Raw genomic sequence first — 15,113 nt, 5'->3', positions numbered from 1 at the left:
CTGTCTCTGTCTGTACGTCTGTCTGTACGTCTGTCTGTCTGTACGTCTGTCTCTGTCTGTACGTCTGTCTGTACGCCTGTATGTCTGTACCTCTGTCTCTCTGTGTCTGTCTGTCTTTTTCTGTACGCCTGTCTGTCTGTACGTCTGTCTCTGTCTGTACGCCTGTCTGTACGTCTGTCTCTGTCTGTACGTCTGTCTGTACGTCTGTCTCTGTCTGTACGCCTGTCTGTCTGTACGTCTGTCTGTACGTCTGTCTGTACGCCTGTCTGTCTGTACGTCTGTCTGTACGTCTGTCTGTACGTCTGTCTGTACGTCTGTACTTCAGTCTGTACGTCTGTCTCTGTCTGTACATCTGTCTGTCTGTACGTCTGTCTGTCTGTACGTCTGTCTGTCTCTGTCTGTACGTCTGTCTGTACGTCTGTCTGTACGCCTGTATGTCTGTACGTCTGTCTCTCTGTGTCTGTCTGTCTTTTTCTGTACGTCTGTCTGTCTGTACGTCTGTATGTCTGTACGTCTGTCTCTCTGTGTCTGTCTGTCTTTTTCTGTACGTCTGTCTGTCTGTACGCCTGTCTCTCTGTGTCTGTCTGTCTCTGTCTGTACGTCTGTCTGTCTGTACGTCTGTCTTTACGTCTGTCTGTCTCTGTCTGTACGTCTGTCTGTACGTCTGTCTGTCTCTGTCTGTACGTCTGTATGTCTGTACGTCTGTCTCTGTCTGTACGTCTGTCTCTGTCTGTATGCCTGTATGTCTCTGTCTGTACGTCTGTCTGTCTGTACGTCTGTCTCTGTCTGTACGTCTGTATGTCTCTGTCTGTATGCCTGTCTGTCTGTACATGTGTCTGTCTCATGGACCACGTCAGCTCTGGGAAAGTTCCTGTGAAAGAAACGAAGGTAAACTTGTACATGTGTCCAGTTTGTTGTTTTACATCTAAAACAGTCAGTGTTGAAATAGTATTCAAAGTATTACAATTGAAGCATCGCTGTAGTCAAGTCCAGTCCCTTCATTGCATACCTAGTATAGGCTGTAAGTGAGAGACACATGTTTAACAGTGGTGGTGGTTTGTGTTATGACACAGTTAGAGAGTCACAGCTGGGATAGAAAAGCCTGGAAAATTAAGCTTTCTAAATTTGAGAAATTTTAATACATGAGTTCATATTTTGGTTCCAATGATCCTCCAAAAATGTATGTGTGTGTGTGTGTGTGTGTTTGTGTGTGTGTCAGTGTCAATCTGCATGAAATGTAGATATCTGGCACCACCTAGTGGTTAGAAATGGAGCGTGCACAAACACTGCATGTAACTAATTATTCTGTTATCTTCTATCTTGTCTTCTAGTAAACATTTATTATAACAGTTAAGATTAAATATCTCTTCATTGATAAATAATCCTCTTAGTTTAAATATATATATAATTACTCAGGTTTTGTACAGAAATATGTTCATATTCTTTTCTTATGTCTGTGTGCAGAAAATACTTTCTGTTAGTTACAGGTTTGAAAATAAAGTGACAAGAAATGTGAAAGAAGACCAAAAAAACATTGAACTAAAACGCACATGATGAATGGTTTCCTGTCTGGTAAATAAGCACACAGTCCCTTTTTCAGCTCACCTGTATTTACTCAAGGTGGAGACATCAAGCACTCCTTTAAACTGTGAGATATTGTGCAAATACACAGAAATATTTAGAGGTTAGGTGTCTCGCTCGAAGGAAGGAAACCAACATCCCACTTCAAAGAGGGTTTTCTGTTTAATGTAAAAAAAAAAAAGGGAACACGTTTGACTTCCTGCTCTCGGTTTTCTTAACAGCATTCCAACAATAATCTCTCTCTCTCTCTCTCTCTCTCTCTCTCTCTCTCTCTCTCTCTCTCTCTCTCTCTCTCTCTCTCTCGTTTATGCATCTCACTAACTGTGATTTTAAAGGTGAAGAAGTTTAATAAAGAGGATTAGAAAAGCAACGACTTCATGTTCAACCAGTTTATTTAGAGTTCATTACACAGATGGTAAGGTTTATTTTTTCTCCTAAAAACATTTATCCGTCAACTTATTTCAGCTCTTTCTGGTATTGATCCATTTCATTAATCCTTAAAAACAAACAAACACATGGTTTAAAGTACTTTTACAACTACCTTTCCTTTCACCTGAATTTTCTTTCATCTAAAAGATAAAACAACTTTAAAAAAATATGTTTTTCTTGTAGGATTTCGTCACTTAGTGTCTTGCAAATGCTTTAAAATAATATTTTGTTTGGATATATTTATATAAAACCTGTTCACAGTAGAACGTAGTGAGTTAAAAACACAAACTAAATTAATATTCTTTCCATCGGCTGTACATTCAAAGTCTCACAACCCAAAGAACACAACAACAAATATTAGAAACACGTCTGTGTTCGCCGGGACGTGGCACTAAAAATGTATAAAAATATTAAAAAAAAAACCTTTGTTCTATTGTGGAGACGACAAACAAAACAGTTGCATAATTTTAGAAACGATTAGTTTCACTGTGAAAAGTAAATAAGAAACCCCAAATCTGGGAAGTTTAAGTTCGATCAGTTGAGGTTAAAACCTGCGTCGCTTCACACGGATTCAGTTAAAGTAAATCATTCAACGTGTAAAAGTTCTTCTTCCGGCTAAACGCTGGCAGCTCTTGAGTCAAGAACTCTGTCGTTTTTTTTTTTTGTGATTGACGAAGATTAAAAAAAGAAATAACGACAAAATAAATGAGGAAACAGTTGGACACACAATTCATAAATTCACGTAATAAATCGGGCGAAAAGCAACAGTAAAGAAAACCACCTTTATAACTGGAACGAGCAGGAATTTAAAGGGCCAGTTCACACAAAAGGTAAATTAACCTTATTGTACGCGGGTTAAAATTACCTGCGTACAAGTGTGTATGTATGTGTGTATGTGTGTATGTGTATATATGCAGACTGTTGTCCTCGTGGTCAAAATGACCAAGACTGTATGTCCACATCCTCCCGCGGTCCTCGGGGTCAAAATGACCTGTGTATACACACATACATATACACAGGTCATTTTGACCCCGAAGACAACATTGAATGTAAATTAAATTAGAATTAAACACATTGTTTTTTCGATGACTGAAGTGTATGATATACTTTACTATACTATACTTGTTTACCTCTGTGCAGAACTTTGGAGGCATTAGAGGATCTGGGAGAAACCTTTTTGAGCAAAACTATTTCTAGAGGCAAGTAGAAATTGACAACTTAACCCGACCCGAAAAGTACAAAAATAAAAACATAGCTGTCGTTATTCAGAAAGCCCTTTAAAAGTCAACAAACAGCTGAGATGTTGAAGTTCTCGCTGATCCAGCTGGACTTTTCCCGCCTCGCCTCACGTCGCCGATCTCGGGGCGAGATCTCGTGACCCGTTGGCACGAAGCCAAGTGAGAGGAACCAGAAAGCGGTTCCCGCTTAGTTTCTTCTCTAAGGAAGCGAAGATGCGCCTCAGATCCGATTGGACATCATCCCGGTGTTGAGCTTCAGGAAGAAGTTCTTGAGCGGCTTCTTCCTCTTCTTCTTGCCGCTGCGGCCCTTCTTGTAGACCCCGTGGTATTTCCCTTCCTCCTCCTCGTCTTCCTCGTCGTCCACCCAGGGCGCCCAGGCGCCGCCGCGCCGGCTGGGGTCGGCGCGGGGGTCGTCCGGCGGGAAGTACACCGGCACGGCGGTCCGGTTGTAGGAGGCCAGCCGGACCATCAACCGCCGGACCACGTCGGGCCTCCGCTCCGCCAGGTCCCGCCGCTCGCACGGGTCAGCCGTGATGTTGAACAGCCACACGTTCTTGAGCGCGGAGGACTCGGGGAACAGCGACACGCCGCGCTCGAGGTTCCACCAGCGACCGGGGAGAGTGGGAAGCACCTGGGGATCAAACACGTGCAGTTACTCTTTAAACTATATTTTTTATACTATATTTTTTTCCAAGGACTTTTCTGCGGGTTCTGAATGTGCGGTACCTGCGGCGGGACCCAGTCTCCGTGACCCGGGTCTCCTGTCAGCAGCTTCCAGTCTCCCACTCGGATGGCCGCCTGGACCGACGCGTCCCACGGCGCTTCGGGCAACCGCTCGGCCGGCCGGGACGCGTTCCGGTACCTTAAACGTGACCCGAGCCGCGTGCCGTTGGATCGAGGCGGTCGAGACCGCGACGGGTTCTGGTTCTGGGACGTGGTCCGCCTGGACTTTGACTTGAGGCGCGATGGGACCTGAGATCGAGGGAAAGACGTTGAAGACACCGGCGGAGTGCCGCTGGAGTAGAACTTGGGATGTGGATTGTGTCGCGGCGGTTTCTGGTTCTGAGGCTGGACTCTTGTCTTGGGTTTTGTTTTTGGCTCCATCTTGGCTTTGGGTTTGGTTTTAGGCCCGTTAGCGGGACGGGAAAACGTCCTCGGTGGTTTCTTGGTGGTCTTCAACCTGAACGCTGACTTCTGCTTTGGTTTCTGCTTCCTCACCTTCTTCTTCTGGATCTTCTTCTTCTTCTTTGGTTTCTTTGGGCCTTTCAAGAAAACACACAAAGTTAAGATAAGTTAACCTTCCTTTAACCGTTTCCCGTTAGATTCCTTTTATTCCTATTTTAGTTTAGTCTCCCTTCCATCCTTCCTTTTCATGTTTCCTTTTTATCTTTACTTCCTCCCTCCTTCATTTTCAGCTTTGACTTTTTCAAATTGCTTCATCTTTCATTACTTGTGTTTACTTCTCCTCCGCCTTCTTATATTCCCGCTCTGCAACTCTGATGTAAGAATCCTCAGCCTGTGGTGGTTGTGTGTATTATTAAACACAGTAAAAACACACAAACACAGCCCAGGCTCAACGGCATTAGTTTTGGTCCTGAAGATTTGGTCAACCTGATGATGATGATGATGATGATGATGATGATGATGATGATGATATTTCGGGTGTGAACTGAAGTGGAAAAACTAAATATGTTGAGATATAAATACTGTTCAAGACAAATGTCTTGGATTAAATGTAAACATGAAGAATGTGTGTGCGCATGTTTGTAATTCATGTATTTTCAATAATAATAATAATAATCAATTGTATTTATTGATGAGCGCTGCAACGATTAGTCAACTAATCTGAAACTAAACTGTCAAATGACAAGGAAAATAATAGTCGAAAAAAGTCAGAGATGTCCGTCTTTTCTGTTTTTAAATCATATTCAACTGACAATCTTTGAGTTTTGGGACATTTGACAAACCAAAGTATAAATAAATGTTACGAGAAAATAACCGTTTGTTCGCTGACCTTCGACGTTGACTAAGCGTTTTATTTGGGTAGTTAGTTACCGGAGGCGCCGGGCTTCCCGGTGTCCCAGCCGGCGGTCAGAGTGGGAGGCTTGTGCAGCGGGTCGATGTTGTGCAGGATCTCCTGCCGAGGCGACTCCCTGCCCTCGCTGATGGCGGGCCAGACGTCGAACCCGTCCAGTCCGACGCTCTGAGGGGGAAACAAACAGAGTAATGCTCATGTGGAGCGATGAGAGCTCTCTGGATACCAGCACATTTCCTTTGGACAGAGAGGTTCTGCATGAGTCAAAATGGCCGAAGCCAAAAGGAACCCAGTCGCCAACAACCCTCTTTGTGAGCTGAACAGACTGGAGCACTTATCATCTCAAGATTGTAAACAAAGACAGTTTCACTGGAGCGCCGAGACCCGAAACTTGAGCCGAGGCCGAAGAAACGAGGATGACGTAAACGCCGACGCGCGGATCCCAAATACTATAAATGTCCAGCAGCGCTCTCTCTCCTCGGTATTCTCCGTTTTAAAGACGTACAACATACAATTTACACGCGAGCGAAAGCACCCGCTGCTTTGCTTGACCTTCACTGACCTTGCTGGCATCGCCCCCGGCCAGCCCCACCAGGGTGGGGAACCAGTCGGTGATGTGCATGAGGGCTTTGGAGACTCGCCTCCGGCGCCGCAGCAGCGGGCTGTGAACAAACGCCACGCCGCGGACGCCACCTTCCCAGTACGTGCCCTGGAAACCAGAACGAAAAGTCAGGGAGCAAAGTCACGGCGTTCTCTTTAACCTTCAGAGAGCAGAGATCTGTCACACTTTATTTAAGTAAAGTTTATTTGTAACGTTTCAACAACAATTCATGAACACACGTATTCTCAGCGTTATTTGGTTGAATAGTTGAATTAGTTCAAAGATAATCTGCCAAACAAACACGCACAGAAACAGAAACCTGATGCGCCGACAATAAAAATGTACTTGTTGTGTTGCACATGTGAAGCGACAACACACACCAAGTTACCATGTTTGAAACAGTTGTGTTTGTTACTTTGCTACAGCAGCATTTATAGATACAGGTAAAGCAATATTAAATGTAAAAAAGGCAAGAAAATAGAATAATATTAAATTAGCGAAACAAAATAATAGTGCAAAGATCTAACCAAACTAACAAACAACAGATAATACTGAGCCAACATGAGAAAAAGGCAAATCAAATCATATATATATATATTATAATATTTGTTATAATATTATAATATATATATATATACTATTATTACAAATATTATAATATATATATATATAATATAAAATAATATATATATATATATATATTATAATATTTGTATAATATTATATATTATAATATATATTAATATATAATAATATTTGTGTTATATATAATATTTTTGTCATCACGTGTGACTATTAAAAGTCTCATACTTATAGGTATAGAACTCTTCCTCATATGGCACAAAAAAATGCTATAAACACAACGATTGCTGAATTAATCCCAAAATAAAACTCTGTTATTCTTAGATATTTACCACATGTTGTTACCAAAGTAAGAGTTCCTCTCAGCGGTCTAGAGTTCACATGTTGAAACATACGCGGGTCACCGCGAGGTCACCGGTACCTTTTGGCCTCTCAGCGGCCAGTTGCTCCCTCCCGTGAACGGCTGGGCGCCGTTGTCGGTGGAGTAGACGATGACGCTGTTCCGGTAGAAGCCGTACTTCCTGAGCGCGTAGGTGACGTTCCGGACCGCTTCGTCCACCGTGGACACCATGGCGGCGAACTTCCTCCTGTTGACGTTGGCCATGTCCCGGTACGGGTAGATGTAGGACTTGGGGGTCTGCAGAGGAGTGTGGACGGCCTGCAGGGGACACAAGGGAGAGTTGTGTCTTTTTACTGCTTATTCATAATGTTTATTGTTATTCACGTTGTATTTATTGGTGCAGAACTCAACGTAATAAAATAAAAGATAAGGTACGATACTCCTTTATTAGTCCTGCAGGATTACAGCAGCAGACGGGTAAAGTGCACACAAGAGACATATAGTAAAATAAAATAAAAAACAAGTAATATAAATAAACAGTAAAACAGTAATAAAAAACAGTAAAGATTCCACAATAATAATAGTAATGCATGCAATTATGAAACAAAACAAACTAAACGAGGAGAAGTAGTGATTATAACAATAATAATCATAATATTGTGCAGTTACCGCGATTTAAATTAGGTAAATAACCAAATGTTTCAGGAGAAATCTGTTAAATGACACAAGATTTATGGGAGAAAGTTGATAAAAAAACTCAAACTGATCCTTTTATATTTTTTAAGGTGCTTTTCAAAGTAAAATACACACGGTTTTGAACTATGAATATTATAAGAGCAGCTGTTTTTAATTTAAAGGAAAAATACATTTATTTTTACTGTACATGGTAAATTAACAGTTTTTTCTGTATTTGTGTTCCGCCAACCTGCTTTCGTCATCTTCTACTTTAGTGAGTCTTTTCCTACATTTCCCAGAATGCTCATGGTGCTTACGTTTTAGGGGCTTAAACTGAAATCAGATGCTGTAATGAACTTTTTTGAAATGTATTTCCGTTCCGATACCTGGAGGGAGAGCAGCAGGAAGAGCGGGCGCTCCGCGGGGTCGTGGCTCTGCAGGATCTTGCGGGCCCTCTGCGTGAACAGCGTGGTGGAGTACTTCCCCTCGTGGCCCCAGGCCACAGCCTCGTCCTCGTGGAGGTCGTACCCGCACAACCCCGGCCCGTCACACGACCTGTAACTGTGGACCGAAGGAGGCGTGGGGACAGACACAGACTGGTTCATTAATAATAAAATAATAATTACACATAAAACGAAAATAATTACATTTTACATGTTAAAATGTGTAATTAAACACAATATATATATATATTTTTTTTAACAATAATACAAATATTTAAAAATAAATAATAATAATAATTAAACATAAAACAAAAATAATAACATTTTAAATGTTAAAATGTGTAATTAAATACAACAAATATATATATATATATATATATATATATATATATATAAAAATACATATAAATAAAATATAACACAAATGTAATATAATTATAGATATAGACGAACACAGACAACAACTATCAGGCCTGGGTAATTAATAATAAGAAAAATGTTTAAACAAAATTAATAATAATAATTACAAATAAAACAAAAATAATAACATTTTAAATTGTGTAATTAAATACAAAAAAAAATATATATATATATATATTCTTAAATATGAATAAATAAATAAAATATAACAAACATATAATATAAAAATATCAGGCCTGATTCATTAAAATAAAATTGTGTAAATAATAATAATACAAAAATAATAATAGTAATAATAATAATAATAATTAGACATAAAACAAAAACACACAAAATAATATATAACAAAATAATATTAATAATAATGAAAAAATAAAATCTATGAATATAAATACAAATTTAATAAAATGTGCTTTTACCTGTAGTAATCCACACTTCCTGTTAAAGAACCAAAGAAACTGTCAAACCCCTTTCTGGTGGGCAGGCACGCCTTCCTGGAGGAAAGACAGTGAACTGAGCATCAGATTTCTATCAAACTGTTCTACAAAAGCACATTTTCCCTACATTTCTTTGTGTATGGTGAAAAACAAATCTCATTATGAACGCTTAGTTGAGTGTTTAGGTTGGTGTGAGGTTATTAGATGTCGTCCATCCACCCGTGAAGCCTCCACCTCACCTGTAGAAGCCCAGGTGCCACTTGCCCACCATGTGCGTGGCGTAGCCGGCCTCGTGGAGCCGCTCGGGCAGCGTGTCCATGTGTGAAGGCAGACAGCTCGGCTGGCTGGGTCTGATGATGGAGTGCTGCAGTCCCGTGTGGATCTGATACCTGGAGAGAAACAAACAAAACAATCTTATTCTTGGCTTTCTATCAGATGAGCTGCTCGCACGACAATCTAAATTCATCCTCACTGTGAGTGAGGCTGCCTCATTAATAATCTGATTATTCAAGTTATGTCATTTTCATTTGTCCATCTTCACTTTTAGTGATTCTTTAATTCTTCTTTCGCCGGTTGTTTGTAACGACCAACAACTAAGATTAGATTAGATATGATATTTTAGATATTCCTTTATTAGTCCCGCAGTGGGGAAATTTGCAGGATTACAGCAGCAAACGGGTAAAGCGTAGTGATGGCGAGATGAAGCTTCCTGAAGCTTTGAAGCTTTCCATCCAATTGGTTCGCTCATGTGCCGAAGCTTCACGGAGCTTCATTTGCTCTACTGCGCCACCAAGTGGACAATGCATGTAAAACAGGCAGTGATCATAACGACACCATGGCTTTGGTGTGTGAAGCTTTAAATTTAATAAATGATGTTTGTGACGCCAATACATCAATTATTAACTTATTGATATTGTGTCTATCTTTATGATATATTGGCGGGGTCAAAATCAAAAGTCGAAACCAATTGGGGAGAGGGTTGTGATGTGACTGTGGGTCAGTGGTTAGAATATCCGACTTCCAGTCAGAGGATCGGTGTTTCGAGCCTCGGCTCCGCTAGTCCATGTTGATGAGTCCAATTTTGTTAAAGTAAGAAAAAGACCTTTTCCACAGTGCTGGGCTTTTTGAGACTATTTCGCCTGCTTTATAAAATACCCTTTCACAGATGAAGCTGGGTACAGAGAGGAAGGGGAGGAATCCATTGAGTTTCGCTGCCTCTTATATTTCAAGGCTTCGAACGTCACCGACACAAGCCTCGATACGCGCTTCACCAAAATCTACCTGGATTACTCGACACGCACATCGAAGCCTCGACACGAAAGGACACATAGTAAAAATAAAAAAGAACAGTGATAAAAAAAACAGTAAAGAATGCACAATAACAATATTATATATACAGACCGAATAAAATGTATTTATATTGCACAGTTGAGGTGATTAAAGTGACAAAAGTGATTGAAGTGTTTATTTGTGATCCACTGCGAGCTCAGCAGTGTTGAAACTGATCAATTAGCCGTTTCACAGACAGTTTTGTCATTTTCTTTAGCCAAAGATGCCAAACGCTTAGGTTTCAGTGACTAAAATGTGAGGATTTGCCTTTTTTCCTTTATTTTAAACGTGTAAATGTAACCCTTTTGGACAATAAAATCTGCCGCAGCCCTAAAAGAAAGCCCACACGTGTTGCCATCGGTAAAGAAACAACCACACGAATGTTTCGGCAACGCAACGACAAACATTTCCCCCCAAATGGCAAAAGGGCGTCGCCCAGGTGAAGACGGCCGGTGTACCTGCCGGTGATGAGCTGGCTGCGTGACGGCGTGCAGATGGGCTGGACGTAGTAGTTCTCCAGCGTCACGCCCTCAGCCGCCAGCTTGTCCAGCGTGGGCGTCTTGATGGTGGGGTTGTGGTAGCCGACGTCGTTGAAGCCCTGAAAGACACGAGAGAGTTAATGTGGGACGGTGTCAGGTTACAGATTACGGTTTGCAGAAAAAGTCAAAGGCAGCTTTATTTTTCAATTTCTTCCACATGTGCAAACATACAGAAGTGTGTTTCCTGTCCAACATAAAGTTAATACAGATAATAATAATTAAGTGCAAAATAGACAAAGAACATTTAGACAACATATATATTAAGAAAACTATCAACGTGTGTAAGAACAAATCTGTCGTAGTTCATTTAAACAAAGAATACTTTGAATACGTTTTCTACGTGATACTCGTCTCCCAGATAGTGACGGACCTTCTTAATATTTCCCGACACAAATGGATAGGATATGTACTTTATTGTGGCAGAGTTACATAGAAGATAGTTGAGAAAATTAAATAATAAATGCAAAGTATATGACGTGTGTACATAAATGTAGTACATACAGTGAAAGCGGTGCTAGGGTTGTTGATGTTGCAACAGAAGCGATTAACTGCTTTTGTTGTAAGAATGCATCGTCAATAAACCGATACTTCGATTTTGAGGCTGTTACAGTTATTTTTGGGAGAGTTTAATAAACTTATGTTAACCGATGTTATTGTTTTTTAGCTCATACGTTTGTTTGTGCAGGATTGAGTTCAATCACCTGATTTATCATTAAGGGTTTTTCATTTTTTCTTGCCTAATAATTTACTTGAAATAAGACTTTCTGTTCTGTTTTACTGCTATGTCTATTCTTATGTAAACATCAGCATTTAACACAAGATAATAATAATAATATTTATAATAATGCATTTAATTTATATAACGCTTTTCATGGTACTCAAAGACACTTTACACAAAAAATGTTAATCATCCTAAAAGCTATACAATAAAAAAAAAGTTAAGACGAAACTTAAACATACATGAACAATCAGTATTAGGTGTTTCAGAAGTAAAACTAACACAAATGCTACATAGAATAGCAATAAAAGGTAAATATAGTCAAACAAATCTATAAAATCTATAATAAAATTCAACTAAAATAAAAAAAACTTAATTAAAACATAAGATTTAAAAAGAGTAAAAAAGTGTTTCAGAAGTAATACACACGATATATCAAAAGTAATATTGTGCATGACGTTGTGAGACATATTGGCAACGAGATTGAAAAGCAATACACACATGATATATTGCAAATAATATTGCACAATAATGAAAAAGTAATATTACGTATGATACAGATCTTATTGTTCTCAGCGTCCGAAGTCTTTGGGTTATTATTAATAATAATAAACTGTATTATTAATACTTATGAGATGTCGAAGTCGGATTAATATCTGGCTGCTATATAGAAGTGAGATAATCAAAGAATGATTTAAGCAGAAACACACACACACACACACACACACACCTGGTCGTCTGTGAGGATGAAGATGATGTGCGGCTGGTTCTTCTTCTTCTCCGACTCTGTCTCATCACTGTGAGTGTTTCTGTCGTCCTGATCCTGATCCTGATCCTGGTCCTGGTTCTGGTCCTGGTCCTGGTCCTGATCCTGGTTCTGGTCCTGGTTCTGGTCCTGGTTCTGGTCCTGGTCCTGGTCACGGACCTGGTTCTGGTTCTGGTTCTGGTCCTGGTCTTGTTTGGACTGCTGAGCAGACAGGCGCTCCATGCTGAGGAAAACGCTCAGCACGGCGAGAGCCACGGCGGCAGCAGCCTTCATCTTCATCTTCATCTTCACTGAAGAGAACGAAGAAAAATAAGAAAAGAAAAACACGAGACAATGAGCCAACGCCATCGCTGGCTGCAGATCATAAAACCACGTTGGAGACGGACTCGTCAAGTTGGCTGAAACTTTGATCTGAAACAAATCCATCTGGAGCAGAAAGAGTTCTCAGACTCTGAGGAGGTCTCTGTGTGTTTAACCATTTACAGTCAACTGAACAAGTTCTCACTCTGCTCTAGTCCTGTTATTTTATGGAGCCTCTTACATTGTGCAGCGTGGAAAACAGACAGATTACTTTATTTAAAATCATGTACAATCCAATACGTTACATGTTCTGGTGCAGGGCTGTCACATTATCCCGACACGATTATCGTTAACTTTAACTATATTATTGCAACGCTATCAGTAAATTAATCTTGAGCTTTGTTTATTGTGTGTTTTGTCTCTTTTTTTGTGCAAATTAATTCACTCAAAAATACGAGTGAAGGGAGCTGGAGAGAGAATCTTTCTCCATAACTGTTTATTTAAAATTATTTACACGATATTATCTATAATCGCGCGTATTGTTGACAAAATATCGATATAGTTATAGATAGTTATCGCCAATATCGGTATCTACATGACGCCCCTGATCTCAAAGTAAATATTGTCTTTTTTAAACTAACCTTTCTGTGATGTCATTTCTGTAAAAACACTTATATTGTATGACTTTTTCACTACAAAGTCAATCTCGTAGTACAACATATTTTTTATTTTTATAGATATTAATGGTTCTGTCAATTATTTATTTGATGAATCAATTAAAAAATAACCATCACGAGGTGTGAGGAATAGTAAAAAAAAACACACAAAGATATTCAGTTTACAAAGACATGAAAGTAAAAAGTGTCAAATATCAAAGGAGTTTGAGTTGGAAGTTGTTCCTCGTAGTCATGTCAGGAACCTTCTATTAAAATGTAATAGTGGGACCGTGTTCTCAGGAGAACATCCAGCTCCCCGTTCCAAGAAAACACCGAGGTGGTGACAGAATGTGTGTGTGTGTGTGTGTGTGTGTGTGTGTGTGTGTGTGTGTGTGTGTGTGTGTGTGTGTGTGTGTGATTTATTAAAGGCTGATTCACCGGCTGTGAGCTACACACAGGAATGCTGCAGGACGTCGCTGGAGCTTCTCTGGAAAAGAAAGCGGTTGTTCACCCCCACACGCACGCACGCACACACACACACACACACACACACACACACACACACACACACACACACACACACACACACACACACATACATACATCTGTATCATCTATGACATGTTTACAAACTCCAAAGCCTGCAATGCTGATTTCATTATGCAGGACCTGACTGAAAGCATGCTGACTCACACACACACACACACACACACACACACACACACACACACACACACACACACACACACACACACACACACACACACACACACACACAGACACAGCTGGACATCTTCTTTCCTGTGACCAGTTTAGACTGTGCCATTCCAGCACATAGTCTGGTCCTGGATTAAATTAGTTTTTGATGTATGGTTTTGAATTAACTTTATTAGAAGTATAATATTTGTCAATCACAGTTTCTCATTTAGATTTTATTTCTGACATCACATCATCCAGATGTGTAACATCTATTCCTCACAGCTGTTATTTGAAAAGCCAGGCCTTCAAATAATAATCAATACCTCGATGTTGGATCAATGGAAGTGAACGGCTCTTCTTCTCCCCTCCTCCTCCTCCTTCTCCTCCTCCTCTTCCTCTCCGCTACTCTTCAGTCCATTCGTCACACTCCAGGTCTGTCTTCAGCTCGCCGAAAGTTTTGGTTTGAAGTATAAAGTTTGCAGAAGACGCCGCATATCCTCAAGTTTCCACGAAACCCTCCTTCCTTCCAGCCGGAGCGTGCACACTCCCAATGAAATACGATCAAAGTCAAGGCGCCGCGGCGGCGCGCAGACACTTCCGGTTTGACCTGCCAAAATAAAACAGGTTAGCTACCTCTCTCTTATATGTTTTATTTATTTGAGGCTTTTCCAGATTAAAAGAAGAAAACATATATAACTAATTTATCTTATTACTAGCGGTCCGTTATAGTTACAGCAATGTAAGAATCGGCCTCGTCTATTGATACAACATTGCACATTTTCTGTGTTCAAAACTGGACTTAATTTTCCCCACCGTGATAGTTTTATTTTGAAGGCAAAATGCTTCATATCCGCTAGTCATCGTTTAATTTGTGTAACTTAATGAAAGAAAAAACATGTACTAATCCTTTAACGCCATTAGTTTAAACGGGTTGTGCACTTCTTTAACATCATTATGGTTGTTTCTATTGATCACGGTCATCGGAAAACTTTCCTGCGCGAGACAGGACAACGGAGAAGTCATGGGAGTCAAGGGAGAGAGACCGGAAATACATCAGATTAAATCTAGAAATAAAAGCGGGGTATAAACGTCAGTTAATCCAATTATGTATCTTTGATTTATATATATACGTATATATATATACGTATATATATATATACATATATATATGTGTGTGTGTGTGTGTGTGTGTGTGTGTGTGTGTGTGTGTGTGTGTGTGTGTGTGTGTGTGTGTGTGTGTGTACATTAAGGTTTAAAGGAGACGACACAGCAGTAAGAGTCCACAGTTGTAAGCGACCGTGTATTTTGTTTGAACTCAGTCTGTG

General features: G+C 40.1%; 1 protein-coding gene across 1 annotated transcript; it reads right to left on the bottom strand.

The window, feature by feature from the left end:
* Positions 1-3,468: 3,468 nt before the first annotated feature.
* Positions 3,469-13,090, bottom strand: LOC306754132 (arylsulfatase I-like; the record flags this gene model as incomplete). The annotated part of the gene is made up of 12 exons (XM_079238044.1): positions 3,469-3,879; positions 3,975-4,510; positions 5,304-5,451; positions 5,846-5,992; positions 6,888-7,124; positions 7,868-8,042; positions 8,764-8,838; positions 9,021-9,170; positions 10,569-10,708; positions 12,098-12,268; positions 12,368-12,423; positions 13,075-13,090. The coding sequence occupies 12 exons, from the start codon at positions 13,088-13,090 to the stop codon at positions 3,469-3,471; spliced, it is 2,262 nt and encodes a 753-aa protein (XP_079094170.1).
* Positions 13,091-15,113: the final 2,023 nt, after the last annotated feature.

Source organism: Taurulus bubalis (genome assembly GCF_910589615.1).
Source record: "Taurulus bubalis genome assembly, chromosome: 1".
Taxonomy (NCBI): Eukaryota; Metazoa; Chordata; class Actinopteri; order Perciformes; family Cottidae; genus Taurulus; species Taurulus bubalis.
Note: the sequence above shows the minus strand (reverse complement) of the source record. Positions and strands in the feature narration are given on the sequence as shown.